Genomic DNA, 15,483 nt, shown 5'->3' on the forward strand with positions numbered 1-15,483 from the left:
AAATGATCTGTAGCCCTGTCTGCTGCTCCTTAGCCTTTCAAAGTATCTCCAAATGAAATGGAAGCACATGTTTGAAAACATAGACAATGGTATGATATGAAATATGTATGACATGCAACTCACTCTTGAAAATCGTAATTTTTTTCACTGTTGCTGCTATGGTGAGACGCTTACTTTCTTCAGCTGTCCAAAACTTCCTTGCTTCCTTTCTAGGACACATGTTGAAAGGTAATTAGTGATTCTTTGGTGAACAGTTCATTTTATGGAAATTCTTGCTCATACCACGTACAGTCTTATATATTTAGTGCAAGAGGATATAACATTATTGACAGTGTATTCAAAGTGAACTAACTATCCCTAGCTAACTGTTGGCTAGTTATTATCATTATTAACCATTACAGTTTGATAATATCAGGGGGTATAAACATCTTTAAGGTTTTGTCCCATATTTGATCTATTCAATTTATCCATTTTGTTCCACAAAATTTACCAGATGCGCGCACAAACACATGCACGGACGCATGCATACACACACATATGTGCACACTTTACTTTAAAAATGTTTATACCCCCTGACATTATCAAGCTGTAATAGTTAATAATGATAATAACTAGCCAACAGTTAGCTAGGGATAGTCAGTTTACTTTGAATACACTGTCAGTAATGTTATATCCACTTGCACTAAATATATAAGACTATACATGGTATATGCAAGAATTTCCAGAAAATGAACTGTTCACCAAAGAAAATTGATCACTAATTACCTTTCAACATGTGTCCTAGAAAGGAAGCAAGGAAGTTTTGGACAACTGAATAAAGTAAGCGTCACACCATAGCCCTCTAGTGGTCAATTATGGGAAATCCAAAAATCCTTAACAGTGAAAAAAATTACGATTTTCAAGAGTGAGTTGCATGTCATACATATTTCATATCATACCATTGTCTATGTTTTCAAACATGTGCTTCCATTTCATTTGTAGATACTTTAAAAGGCTAAGGAGCAGCAGACAGGACTAGAGATCATTTTTACCATCAAGTTAAATGGACAAATACATGGGGGGGGGGGGGGCAGAGAGAGAGAGAAAGAGAGCGAGGGAGAGAGAGGGAGAGAGATTTTATCACAGTTTTATCTTATAAATGAAACTTAAAAAAAGTGATATTAATATATTATTACGTTATTGGCTCAGTTATTACATTTGCAAAGAATTTTTGTTTTTATCAGGCCAATAATGTAATAACCAAACGATAACGTAATAAGTTATTATGTTATTGGTCAAAAGTTATTACGTTACCGGTTCAGGACTTTTATTACGTTATTGGTCAGTTATTACGTTATGGGCCTGTTACATTTCAAAAATGGCAAATTTATTACATTATGGGTCATTATTACGTAATTGGCTTCCACAGCCGCCTATGTTGTACAGTAGTTCTAAAACACTCTCTCTCTCTCTCTCTCTCTCACACTAACTCACTCACTCACATTTTGGATCACAGTACTGCTATGACATTCCAAGATCCTTCCCCTCCGACAAAAGGTGCTCGTTTGACTTCAATGAAAGCTCCAATAGCTACTTCAAAAACTGTGATTTGATTTGTGATTTGATTTTTGTTGTTTGTTCAAAACTACCTTTTAGGGAAAGGTGAATATTAATGTTCAAAATACATTTAGTAATATTTTAGTTATTTTATTTTCTATTTGATTTATAGCAGCAGAATTATATTATTCCTTTTTTTCTATATTCTATTGTCTCTAAAAATTAGGGGGAAAATGTTCAAATATTCATAAATGCATTAAAGACATTTTGAGGGGTTTTCTTTCTTCCTGTACCGAACTGAAAAAAAAAACAAAAAACAAAACGAACCGTAGCTTTGAAAACTGAAAATGTACCGAACCAAAAATTTTGTGTACCATTACAGGCCTATCATTTAGGGCCTCTAAGAAGCTCATAAAGCTCTGCTGAAAACAGGAGTGGACTTGGATGATGTTTAGATTTACAGGAAAATAAAAAGTTTGACTGCTTACAAAATACATTTTCTGCAAACTGACCAATGACTAATCGACACAGACTGAAACTGCTGATGACGCAGTACAAATGAAGAAACACCTGCCTACACAAGAGGACAGACAACTCCCTCTCAACACAACACACACATACACACACACTTCTGGCCAACATCCAAACAGGTAAAACACACACAGTCAGGAACAGTGCGAGTTATAGTCACTGCTGTAGTGCAACACTAACTGCATGTACTCACCAACTACTATGTGTGTTTAGGCAACATGACAGTGCCTTAGGCTACATCAACTGACTAAATTGACTTCAACCATAAATCACCTCTTAGTAGGGCTGTGTAATTAATCGAAATTCAATTATGATTTTGATTACTACACTCAACGATCCTTCTCTCTCTCTCTCTCTCTCTCTCTCTCTCTCTCTCTCTCTCTCTCTCTCTCTCTCTATATATATATATATATATATATATATATATATGTGTGTGTGTGTGTGTGTGTGTGTACACACACACAATTCCTCCTTTTGTAATGTGTTAAATGTGAATGCATTTGTGCAGTCATACAACGGACAATATAGTTTTAGGTAAAGAATATTTTCAGTCATATTTTGTCTTCAGTTCACGTAGGCTGAAAATAATTGATTAAAATTCTAAATTGTCCATACATTGAAAAAAAAGGAAAATATTAACATTAAAAAATGAGGATTAATTATTTTGGCCATATCACCAAACTTTAACCCCCACCGAGTAAACACTCTATATCTTCTCATATTCTGTCTTCTCATCTTCTAAAAATTCTAAGCTTGCTTTTTTTTCTTTTTCTTTTTTTTTTTTAACGGCCTGATCACAATCAAGGGTACCAGAAAGGATGCACATACAGATAAAAGATAATAATGCTCTATCAAAAAATCAGACAGGCCATTTTATTTGTCTGATATTTCTCTTTTAAAGTCCAAAATATATAACTGATATATAACTGATGCAAATATACTTGTACACCTTGATTGTGATCAGGTCGTTAATCTTTTATAGGGATTCTGGACCCAACTGGCACTACCTAACCCCCAGGTCCAGAATCAGGCTGAGTATTTTCTAGTGTGTTACCAGAACTAAGCGGTTTCTGTGATTTTCATGCAGTCAGTCCTTGTATTCATTTGACATCTTGCAGAGACCTATCACTTACCTTCCAACTGTATAGACTTATGTGTTGTCTTGTCTCTTTTATTCTTTTGTTTCATAAATGAGGGTCTGATTTCAATTATTTTTCAAGTTTAAATAAAAAAGTTGATCATTTTATCTCCATTAGTGCAAAAAGGATCGTGTCCCCAAAATATAAGAAACACTTGAGCACATCAAAGCACATTTTCTTCTCAAAAGCACAGCAAAACTACCTGCAGACCACCTTAGGTCAAATGTCCCAGCAGACAAGGGAGGTAGCACTGATGAGCCTCACAATGCAAATAAACTCTATCACACGACTGCAGCAGCAAACATGACATCCTGCAATCCCCTGTGGTCATCCGCTCTTTTTTCTGTTAGGTGAGGCATGTGGCACACTGATGTTACCCATTTGATGTCACATGGACACATTTTACCAAAATCAGTCCACGAGTCCTGTTCACTGCACTATGGTCACAATGATGGCATTATAGACGACAGAAAACTGCATACAAATAATGTCATTTGAACAGTTTTGTGTCTTTCTGCTCATTTTATGCAACTTTAAACTATAAAGGTTGATAATATTTTAATTACATGCCTGTGTGTGTGTTCTTTTACAATAAAATCAAACTAAAAGCTCATGTGTCTTGTTTACCTGACAGCTTGAATAGCCAACAACTAATCGATTAATTAATTAGTTGTTGACTGTTAAATTGTCAAAAACTATTTTGATAATCAATTATCACTTGGAGTCACTTTTTTCAGGAAAAAAATTTGAAATTTTTGGATTCCAGCTTCTAAAATTGAATTTATTTTCTGACTTCATTCCCCCACATCTCAGGCCCTTTCATTTGGGTCTTCTGACATTTTAAAGACCAAATAATGTCTTGATTTATCATGAAATGATCAACGATTATTTTATAAAAATGAGAGAGACGTTAATTTCTGATTCCTGAGAATCTTAAATAAAGGCTGACTTTACTTTCAATGACGTAGAAACTTAAGGTTAACACAAACTTTATTTATTGTCCTCAAACCCTTGATGGAAACCAAGAGCAGCAGTAAGTTCATCTACCACCAGTGTGCATGTGTGACCTAGTTCATCTCATTGGTCTGCACTGTAGAAAAACATCTGAAAACCATTTAAAACTCCATGTATCATTGAGTATTGTCATCAGACAGAGTCACATGTTTCTGCTTTAGGAAAGAAGAGAAAGTCGCCTAACAACTATGACTTTTAGCTGTCTTTGTAGACTCAACTGTAAAGAAGGTCAGTGTATAATCAGCCGTTTTTAAAATAACACATCTTCAGGGTCATCTGTGTGTGCATCCTACCCTACTAGTCATTTCCTCTCTGCTGTGGAAAATCAAACCTCCACTGAACGTGTTCTCCGGTCACACGTGTGACATGACACAAACACATATCTGCTCATTGAGAAGTGATGGGTATTGATGACACCCACATGAACTACCACACTTCAATGTCCTCAAAGGTGTCTGAACTAAAGAACAGATACTTTAACCACAGGAGTGTCCTACTGAGGCCGTGTGACTCTACACACATCAACAGAATCAGCAGAGTGAAACTGTTATGCAGGTATATTTACACAATCAGCTCTGACTATGATCTCCACATATAGGGTCAGACATATGTTGGACCCAAACTGAGGACGTCTCACCTCATAAACACAGGAGTGGTGATTCTGTTTGGAAATAACCAGTAGGTGTAAATTGGCAGTCACTGTCATGTCGGCTGTTGGACTTTGTCTGTCTTTTCTGTTTTGTTTGTCGTTTCCTGTTTTATTTTGTTAAGTTTCCCTCATGTGTCTTGTCTGTTGTCTTTACTTCCTCTCCCTGATCGTGTTCACCTTTTCCCTAATTACCTGACTCCTCCCTGATTATCTCCACCTGTGTCTCATTGCCTTCCCGCCCTCCTGTGTATTTAAACCCTCAGCCTTCCCCTGTTCAGTTGCCAGTTTGTGCTCTACAAGTAGTTTGTGTTCACTTACCAGCGTTTCTTGGATCCTGTTCGTTTGTCTGCCGTGTTTGACCTGTTTTCGTCCCTCGACCATCGATTCAGCCTGTTCCTACCCTGCCTGCCTGTTCCCGACCTGGTTCGTTTATCCGACTCTGTCTCTGCCTGCTCCTTTTACTACCTCAGCCTCCAACGATCACCTGTGCTTCGACCTCCGCCTGGATTACTACCTGGGGATTCCGTTGGGGTTTTCCCGGCTCGGCCCAGCCGATCGCCTGTCGTTACCACCCGCAGCCCAGACGTTTATCCCCGGAACCAGAGGCTCCACAGGAATTATATATTCTCTATGTTGTTCCATTTTCCCTGTTAAAGTGTTTAATAAAAACACTAAACCTTATTGGTTTCTCGTGGTCTTGCTTTTGGGTTCAGCCTTTGTACTCAGCCTTTTACAGTCACGCTTCCATCAGCCTGCCCCAGGACAGCTGTGGCTTTATATGTAGTTACCAGGCCTGTAACGGTACACATACTGGACCAAACCGATTCGGTACGCACCTGTTCGGTCCGGTGCACAGCTGTACCAAAACGGCACAGTATGTTGAGAAAAAGAAAAAGTAACTAATGTTCGATGCAGAACTTTAAATCTGCTCAAGTTTCACACGGACATATTGAAGGAGCGCACACTGACCCAAAATACCAGTTACCATAGGTTACCATAACCATGGTTAACAACAAATATGATGTCAACCTGGAGGGAAGACAATGAAGCCGTTCTGTTTACAGTCCTGTTTGGGATCACTTCAGGTTCCCAGTGAAAGACAACAAGGAAAGAGACGTTGGTAAATGGACTGAACTTCTATAGCGCACCTACACCTTAATGGTGCCGAAAGCGTTTTACAGTTCCTCACATTCACCCATTCACAGACACATTCATACACCAGTAGGCATTCATACACCAGTAGGCGGCTGCTGCCATGCAAGGCACTGCCAGGCTCTACTGGGAGCAATTTAAGGTTCAGTGTCTTTCCCAATGACATGTGGACAGTTGGAGCCAGGCTTCGAACGGCCGACCCTTTGGTCAAAGGTTGACCCACTCTACCAACTGAACGTTATTTGCTGCCTGTGTACGGTAGTTCTCAAACACTTACACTAACTCTCGCTCTCTCTCTGTCTCACACACACACACACTCTCTGTATATTAGAGGAAAAGAACCCGGGAGTTGGACATTGAAAGTATGTAAAGTTTCACTTTTGTTTCACGCCAGCGTTAGTTAGTTACAAATGTATTTTTCTCTAAGTGATTTACCAGCATTTATTCTAATATTATCCTTTGTATTTTACATTTTCAGTGTAAATCATGTGTGTTCTTATATTTAATTTAATTTAATGACCATGTAGACACTCATAAATGCTCATAGAAAATTCAAAGGTTATTATAAAACCAAATGTCTCCAGTCCATCCACTGTCATTTATATCAAACTCAATAGGTTTTGCTGGTGAATCAGTGTTATAGTAGATGACAGTTTTTGGACGTTTACTACAAAGCTTCTGAATGTCCAAATTGGTCATATCTGATGACCATGAAAAGATGACAAACTGTATTTTATGCCAATTATTTACATGTTTTTATAGTATTGGTGGATCGAAGGGGGATTAAACATTTTACAACAGTATATGGTTTTGGTCAACAGTGAATGCTTGGATCTTTCAGGGTTAATGTCATAACTTCAGAAACTACATCTTCGGTCATCACTGTGAGACCTGAACCTCTGGATACAATTACACAAAATTCAATGAAATCCAAAATTTTACATATGACTTGGTTTCACAGACATCTATCAGAAGGAACACACTGAAGAGTTTATTACTCCCATGGATGGATTAAGACACGGCCTCATTTCTAAAGTTATTAAAACATGATCAGCATATTCTGGAAGAACGCATTCGCGGACGGTCAGGTAAATCTGAAACAACCCGATGAACTGTTCCTGAAGGGAAAGTTGTGAGGCATCAGGGATCTAAACTGACGCACCTGGGGACTAATGAAAAATAACCTGCACTTTTCATTAACGACCTGCTGGTATGTTTTTCCAACACAGTGACTGGTGTTATTACCTCTGCCAAGGAGGTTATGTTTTTGCCGGCGTTGGTTTGTCTGTCTGTCTGTCTGTCCGTGTGCACGATAACTCAAAAAATTATGGACGGATTTGGATGATAATTTCAGGAAATGTTGATACTGGTACAAGGAACAAATGATTAAATTTTTGTGGGGGGGGCACTGATCTGCCTTTGGCAGAGGTCTGCGCTGTCCGAGTGCTTTTCTAGTTTAAATAAAAAACGGTGATAAAACTACACATACCGCCGGTAAACTTCTAGTCAAATTCACCAAAGACCTGAACTTTGGTGTCTGATAAAAGTAGATACAGTGTGTATTATAAAACCCGAGCCAAGACAGGAAAATCCTTATAAAGCACCTTTTACTTGGATTTACAGTACACAAGAAGCTCTAATACTTTCCTGTCGCAGTATTCGGTCCCTAAACACGGCCAGGTAATGAGCTAAAGTACACATTTTACACAGAGAGAGACATACTTTTAATATAATATGTATGCCGAATAGAATCCAGATTCACACCAAATATATTCCCAATATTCAAATTAATATTTTTGATATTCAATCATAAGGAAAAGATAGGAGATGCTTAAATTTGTAAAATTTTCAAAGGCAGTTCGTTTACAGCCCGACAGAAAACTGTGAACCGGAGCTTTATCTGGGGAAAAAGAGCTAAATAACCCAACCAAATCAGCATTACCCGGGCTCCTATAGCGTCTGAGTTGAACATAATGAGATAAAGCAATGTTTGGAGCAACATTTGTGGATTTCGGAGCCCGAAGAAACTTCCAGAGTAATGAATGGACTCACCTATGGAGACCAGCTTTATGTTCTCCTTGTCCAGAAACTCCAGAGCCACGGACACGTTCTCCAGCTTCATCTGCCTGAAGTTGGGCCTCGGGTGGTATTTTCTGTACATCTTCTTGTGGCTCAGAACTTCCAGCAGGGCGATGAGCCTGAGGCCGTCGCCCAGGTCCAGCTGCAGGTCCACGATTCGCTTGTTGACACACTTCAGGTGCTCGTTGATCCAGCGGGTGAAGGTGTTCTGCTGGATCTTCTTCCACGGAGCGTCCTCCGCCAGGTCCTTCTCTGTGGCCGGCATCTTCAGGGCCTTCTGCCGAGTGTTCCTGTGACTGTGTCTTGTCTGACTTCGGGTCGGTGCGGGTCGGAGTTCGGCACAGAGCTTCTTTGTCCCAGTGCCTCAAGTTGCTTCGGACTCAACCTCTCAGACTGACTAAGCTGCCTTCACGGACCGAATCGAAAAGTCGAAATGTTCAGACTCTTGCAGAGATAATGGGGTATTACCGCCCCCTGTCGGTCAAAAATATTTGCCCCATGAATAGTCTCCCTGTTTTTTGGCAAACTTTTCAGTAGAGCTGCAACTATCAATTATTTGTGTAACTCTCTAATCTGTTTTCTTCAATTCGACTAAGTAATTATTTGAATAGATGGAGAAAAAAATAAATAAATAAATAAATAAATAAATAAATAAATATATATATATATATATATATATATATATATATATATATATATATATATATAGTAAACAGACATGTCTGAAAATGACAAACAACTTTATTCCAGAACCAGCTGAAACTACCACAAAAAGTATAACAGTAAAATGATACACATACAAAAGTATCTATATAGAAATAATAACAACAATAACAATATTAATGGATATACATATTTACACACACACACACACACACACATAAGGGTGTGTGTGTGTGTGTGTGTGTGTGTGTATAAAATCATTATTATTAATAATAATTATGTATATTATGATATTTATTAATGGATTAATATTAATTTATTAATTCATTTCAGCTCTACTATTCAGCAATACTTACTATTTGTAGGGTCATTTGTAAGAGGGAACAATAGTAACACAAAGAGTTGTTCCTAATACAAAGTGGGGCATCTCTTCTAAAAGTCAATGTCATTTAAAAAATGTCAAGCATTTTTTAAACCCTTTAAACCAGTCATGTTTTTGATAGAGGTGAATGTCAATAGTTATTTCAGGATTGTATCTTACAACACTATAATATAATGTATGGTCGGTGGTGGTGGTGGTGGGGGGGTCAATGAGGTATGGTATGGTATCCTAGTAAAAGCAGTCTGGAGCTACAACACTGATGGATTTAAGAACAAAACACACTGGTGGACCCAGCAAAACAAAACAAAATTCATGGCAGCTAAATGTTACAACAAACATCAATAAAAAGTTTGAATTTACTGATAAAAATGCAAACACCATCTCAAATATTTAAGCAATCAACTGGCTGTTACAGAGTTTACTAACAAAATCAATACAAGAAATTGCTATTTTATTTTTTATTTTTTCTTATAATTTTTCCTATTTTTCAATTCTATTCATATTTATAAATCAAGTTCATCATAAAATTAATCTGCGTCATTGGTATCATTTGTTTCCTTTTGAAAGGATGATCGCGACTCTTTCATTATTTCAACATTTATTAATCCTAAAAGCACTTCTTTCTGTTTTGGAGGGACATTATAAAAGTCCAATTTCAGATGACAGTGAAGGCATCATTGGGGTGGGGGGGGTGGGGGGGGGGGGGGGGGGGGGGAATTGGCTTCTCGAAGATCGTCTATGCACGAGGGGGCTACATCCCGTTCTTATAAGAGGACGGAAACCATGGTAATCAAGTCAAACAGCAGCAGGTAAAATATCAGTGTTTTAAATGAGGTTTTCGTCCATTTATTTTTTCCTGAATGTTCGCAGCATTTGTTTAATGTCATGGGGGAAGAAAAAAAAAAAAAACTGAGGTGACAGAAATCTGAACAAAATGTCTCAAGCTTCTGGGAAAATCATCCAAATGAGAGAATGAGCCTTTGTATTTTTACAGTAGATTGAAATTTAAGATTCCAATCAGACACGACTAATAATTTTAAAGCTGTCACTTTTTCATCCCCTCTGTGTTTTTTTCTCCTATCACCACTGTTCATTCAGTTACGTTTTGGATTTATTCTCTGCTCTATGTGCGGTTTTCTTCACCGCTGCTTTCTGTTACGTCGTTCATATACTTTATAAAGTTGTCTCAGCTTTATTGTATTTATATTACCTACCCTGTTTTGTACACAGTCATATATGGAAAATTTCATTGAAATTGACTCTATGCACAGCCTCACAACTTCCTGAACTTCAGGTGGGTCCTTTATTTCCTGTCTTTCATTATTGGACATATTGATTAATCCAGGTGGGCCTAATTAATTAGAAGTCACAACAAGAAGTAGCAGACACACCTGGATTAATCAGTGTGTCCAGTAATGAAAGACAGGGAATAAAGGACCCACCTGAAGTTCAGGAAGTAGTGGGGCTTTGCATAGAGTCCATTGGATCTATTTTGTAAAAAAAAAAAACAACCATTACCTCCGCCAAGGAGGTTATGTTTTTGCCAGGGTTTGTTTGTTTGTCTGTTTGTTTGTTTGTTTGTCTGTCTGTCCGTTAGTGTGCAACATAACTCAAAAAGTTACGGACAGATTTGGATGAAATTTTCAGGGTTTGTTGGAAATGGGATAAGAAAGAAATGATTAAATTTTGGTGGTGATCGGGGGTGGGGGGGCCCACGGGGGGGGCACTGATCAGCCTTGGCGGAGGTCTGCGCTCTCTGAGTGCTTCTAGTTAATTTTGCAATTAAAGTATCTATATCATCAAAGTATCAAAATAAAACGTTAGCCTACGGTTTTAAAGCAACCGTAATTGATTTTTTTTTTTTTATGTGTATCCTGTTATTACCACCTTGTTAAAATTCAATCATAAAATAATACATTCTCATGAAACATTTACTTTTGTTGTTCATCTGATATTTGTTTCATATTTTTGATCAGATGAGTTTTCATGTTGTGTTGGATTTGTTTAACTGTTCAGATCTCCAGCTCCCTCCACTGACTCTGGTGATTTTTTTTGGTTGTAAATGATTTGAAACTCTTTTCATTATTAAAACTAGAAAAGCACTTAGAGAGCGCAGACTTCTGCCAAGGCAGATCGGGCCGCGCCCCCCACCCAAATTTTAATCACTTGTTCCTTGTGCCAGTATCAACATTTCCTGAAAATTTCATCAAAATCCACCCCCCATCACTGCCAAAATGGAATCATTTGTTCATTGTGCCAGTATCAACGTTTCCTGAAAATTTCATCAAAATCCATCCATAACTTTTTGAGTTATCTTGCTAACAGACAAACACCAATGAAAACATAACCTCCGCCATTCCTTGGCAGAGGTAATAAAAGCCTTTGTTTACAGATTCCATGCATCTCATAATTTCTGTCTGTGCTTTCCCAGTTGTCATAAAACACTCAGTGTCTTCCATTCTATTCACAACATAATCATCAGACAAACACAGGTCATATGCAGAATATGATATATAACTTGTATATTGATACACACATTAACTTCAGGAAAAAAAAAAAATCTGTGTCCCAACATAATCAGTATCTTATAATTATGAGAAAATTTGAGTTTTTGTCAAACATCCTCAGGTAAGTTGAAATTTACTGGAAAATGTATGTACAATTGAACAATTGCACAATTGAATCAGATCTTATCATTAAACTGAATAAATAACACACCCTCTATTAGAATGTAATTTTAAAAATTGTTATATCTGCTATATAAAAAATATGACAAATGATATTTACATCAAATCTGCTGTTTTGTTCCATTACTCACCTCATCTCAAAACCATTACTGTATTGAACTATTGATATTATAGTTTTGATTTATGCTTTTCATGTTCTATTACAGGCTTATCTTTTTTAATAAATTGCATGGCATTTAATAACACAGTGAGAGATGGTATCTCCATTTTCTGTATGTCCTGTGCATCTAATTGACTTTTTTTTTTTTTTAATCTTATTAGTTTTTCTCCTGTACATTTACTGAGGTGACATGACATTAATGCTAGCTTTAAACTGACTGACAATCTCACCAGCATTTGGATTTTTACATTAAAAATCTTCAAACCACTCAGATGTTTCTAGTAGGTCTGTCATAAGGAGAATCTGAGTTAAACATTTTTAAACATGTCCTGTTACTCATTCATCTGCTTTTCCAAATAAATGAGTGAGTGATGGAGTCATGATATTCAACATGAAGAAACAGATCCGCTGTGGTGTTAGTCTGATTCCTTCTCTGTCGTAACAACCTCATAAACATGACAACACACTCCTCCGTCAAGATGATTGATGTGTGTTTGTCATGAGAAAGACGTCAGCTCAGACAAACAGGTTGAGGCCTGTAGTCCTTCAGTATCACACACATCTCACCCAGTTAAAAACATACTTAAAGTGGGCTTTACAGTTTGTGAATGAAGAGTCATGAAGCTGGTTTGGTGGGTCAGCTTTGCTACAACTTTAATCCAAACATTTCTCTGCATATTCAATACATCTTCATCTCCTCTACACAACTCCCTCACATATCTCTAAACATTTTTAACAAAATAAGTCTAGTAGCACATCATTCAATAACAATTTATTTTACAATTCTCTCTGTATTGTAGTGTTTTTCTCTTTAAACATCAGGAATATTTGTTCGACGTTTTTTCTTTTAAAACACGTAGACGAGACAAAGAGTACACAAACGATGACCAACGCTGCTCAAGAGTTCTGAGTGTGAACGACACACACACGCACGTTTCAGAGATTATTGGGTTTGAAATCATGTGTAGAGGCCTGAGGTGGAGAAGCAGTCGTTCAGAAACCTCCCCCAAAGCCTGGACTCATCTGAAACTACGCAACATTCACAACTGACACAGAAAAGATGGAGTATTTATGTCACTAAAGTCTCAGATCATGGGGAAAGAGAGTTTTAGTACCAAAGTTCAACAGTGCACTCTTATTCTGATCAGATTGTGTTGTTCATAAAATGCATCTTGTGTAACATGAAAGAAACTCTGCACACTGAAAACACATCATTTAAACAAATCTGGAGAAAAATAGCCATCAGATTCTGGTTTGACTTGTCTGCACGGTGAATTCGGAATCATACATTTTGTTTTAAGTTCAGATTTTCACAGTAGTAAATTTACGTCAAATAAAAATGAAAATAAATTCTACTGGAAAAAATTCAGAAATTTGACAGAACATTTACAACTTAAATAAACCAGTGAATGTGGCGGTACTGCTTTTTTCATTTTTTCAAATACTGTGACTGGTTTAACAGTAACAGCTGATGGGGTGACTGCTCTGAATGTAACTTAATGGTTGTGATTCTAAAACATCAGATGTAGAGAGGTCTTGGACAAATCTCAGAGATGTAACTGATTGCCAACTTCTCCACAGAAACAAACCCAACAGACCACAGTGTGTGTGTGTTCATTCAGAGAAACTGTGTTAGATACATCAGAGGCACTTCAACCCCCTTTTCTGTGCTGCAAAATTAACAAAACAGAAAAAAATAAATCAGACCTTTATTGTAATTATTTTGGCTTCAAGTTTCAACCCCACCCAGATTCCCCTGAAAAGAACGAAATGGAACAAAAAACACAGGAGTCCACCATGGCCCAACTACAACAGAGCAGAGGACAACACAAAAACGCCGTTATCTCCATGATCTCTACTTGGATCAATTCAGTAAAACCCAGACCTGGTCCAGTCGGGACAGATTTACTCACATCCAGGACTGAAGAGGATTCAGTTAAGGCTGAAAACTTTGATGCCAAGGAATGAAACAGAAGATGTTTTAAAGGGAGAATGATGCAGTGTCTTTAAGGCTTTCACATACTGAGACAAACCACAATTAAATGAACTTTCAATAAATATTCACATCCAGTACGACATCCTTATTTGAGAGAAATGAATTGCTTTTACAGTTTTTGAGAAATTTTTACTTGCAATAAAATAACAAAGAATCAATAAGAAACAGAGCTGCAATGATTAATCAATTAGTTGTCAATTACAACAAGAACTATTTTGATAATTGGTTTCAGTAACAGAATTGATCCAGATTCTTAAATGTGCTTATTTTCTATTGCATTTCCTATTTTTCTTTCTCTTTAAAGACACTAAAGTGAGTTTCTTTGGATTATTGACTAAACAAGATGTCAGGGATGTGAGGGAAAATGTTTACACTCATTTCAGGTTTTTTTTTTGTATTTTAAACATCAAACAACAGTAAGGTAATCAACACAATAACTAACAGTGAAATAACTGTTCAGCTCACAGCCATGATATACTCACATCCAGTGCAAGAGAAAGTGAACACTGCAGCTCTTATGACCATGAAATCATTTATAGACATGGTTTGAGTAAATATCAGTGTATGATTAGGGCTCAGCAGTAAATACAGTGAATGGCATTAATGGGGGCGTTTGCACTTTAATCAATGTGAAAATGATTAAATCCAGATCAGTGTTTCCTCTCTTTAGCCTCCCTGTTTGTTAACTGTTTGGAGTTCACAGAAACAGAAAAAAACCTTTTCAATACTGTTTCATTTTTGGCCACATAACATAGCCCTATCTGTGATTAAAAAAAAACAGACAAAAATATCCAATACAGAATGAAAACAAAGTGCAGCAGAAATCTGTCCCCGACTGGACTGAGGACGCCCTCACGTGTGTCAGTTTTCAGGCAGGTTTGTTTGGGTTTTTTGTTTTATGTGGAGGACGCTTCAGGGAAAAAAAAAAAAAACAAAAAAACAAAAAACAGAAAAAAAGATTAAAACTGATAAAAAATAAAAATTAAAAAAAAAAGAACCCCACCACAGCTGAGAGAGAGCTGGGTGAAAACCCAAACTACTCTCCCACCAAAAAGAAAAGAAAAATAAGTGAAGAATCTGAATCCTGTGTAGAAACCACAACCTTTATATTCCCTCTACAATTATGTACAATTAGACTTTTTACAGGTAAAGCAGTGACTTCTCACAGCCTGGTGTGTGTGTTGGAGAGTGTTTGTGTATGTGTGCGTGTATGTATGAGGGTGAGTGTGTTTCAGGTGGAGGTGCTCTTGGTGAGGTTGGGGTAGAGGACCGCGGCCATCACGGCAACCATCACAGCGACGACCGGCATCCAGGGGCTCCAGCCGCTCTGTCAACAACAAACGAAGAAAAAACAAATGGAGAATGGAGAAGAGGTTAGTCTGATATTCATAAACATCAACAAGCCGAAAGAGACGATGGAGGACACACAGAGACACCATGTCCACAATAAGACGCACAACACAGTTAAGACGTCTGTGCACAGAAAAATGGAACC

The 15,483-nt window shown here is 37.4% G+C and overlaps 2 protein-coding genes across 5 annotated transcripts in view; both read right to left on the reverse strand.

Annotated features, from left to right (window-relative positions):
• flnba (filamin B a) overlaps positions 1-8,365 on the reverse strand; it is a 290,646-nt gene extending 282,281 nt beyond the window's left edge. Inside the window, 1 exon segment of the mRNA XM_030135348.1 lies at positions 8,074-8,365. Coding sequence (XP_029991208.1) covers positions 8,074-8,365 — 292 coding nt within the window.
• The window catches only part of slmapa (sarcolemma associated protein a), a 148,292-nt gene continuing 140,728 nt past the window's right edge, over positions 7,920-15,483 (reverse strand). For 3 of the 4 annotated variants that reach the window (XR_003935505.1, XR_003935504.1, XR_003935506.1), the window contains 2 exons: positions 14,937-15,315; positions 7,920-7,935 (listed from right to left, as the gene is read on the reverse strand). Coding sequence is in view for 1 of the 4 variants with exons in the window: in XM_030135349.1 (XP_029991209.1) it covers positions 15,220-15,315 (96 nt within the window). In the remaining 3 variants the exon portion in view is untranslated. Of the gene's footprint in view, positions 7,936-14,927; positions 15,316-15,483 lie in introns of those variants that run through there. The other variant, XM_030135349.1, reaches the window with a different exon arrangement.

The sequence above is a fragment of the Sphaeramia orbicularis genome, chromosome 5 (genome assembly GCF_902148855.1).
Source record: "Sphaeramia orbicularis chromosome 5, fSphaOr1.1, whole genome shotgun sequence".
Classification (NCBI taxonomy): domain Eukaryota; kingdom Metazoa; phylum Chordata; class Actinopteri; order Kurtiformes; family Apogonidae; genus Sphaeramia; species Sphaeramia orbicularis.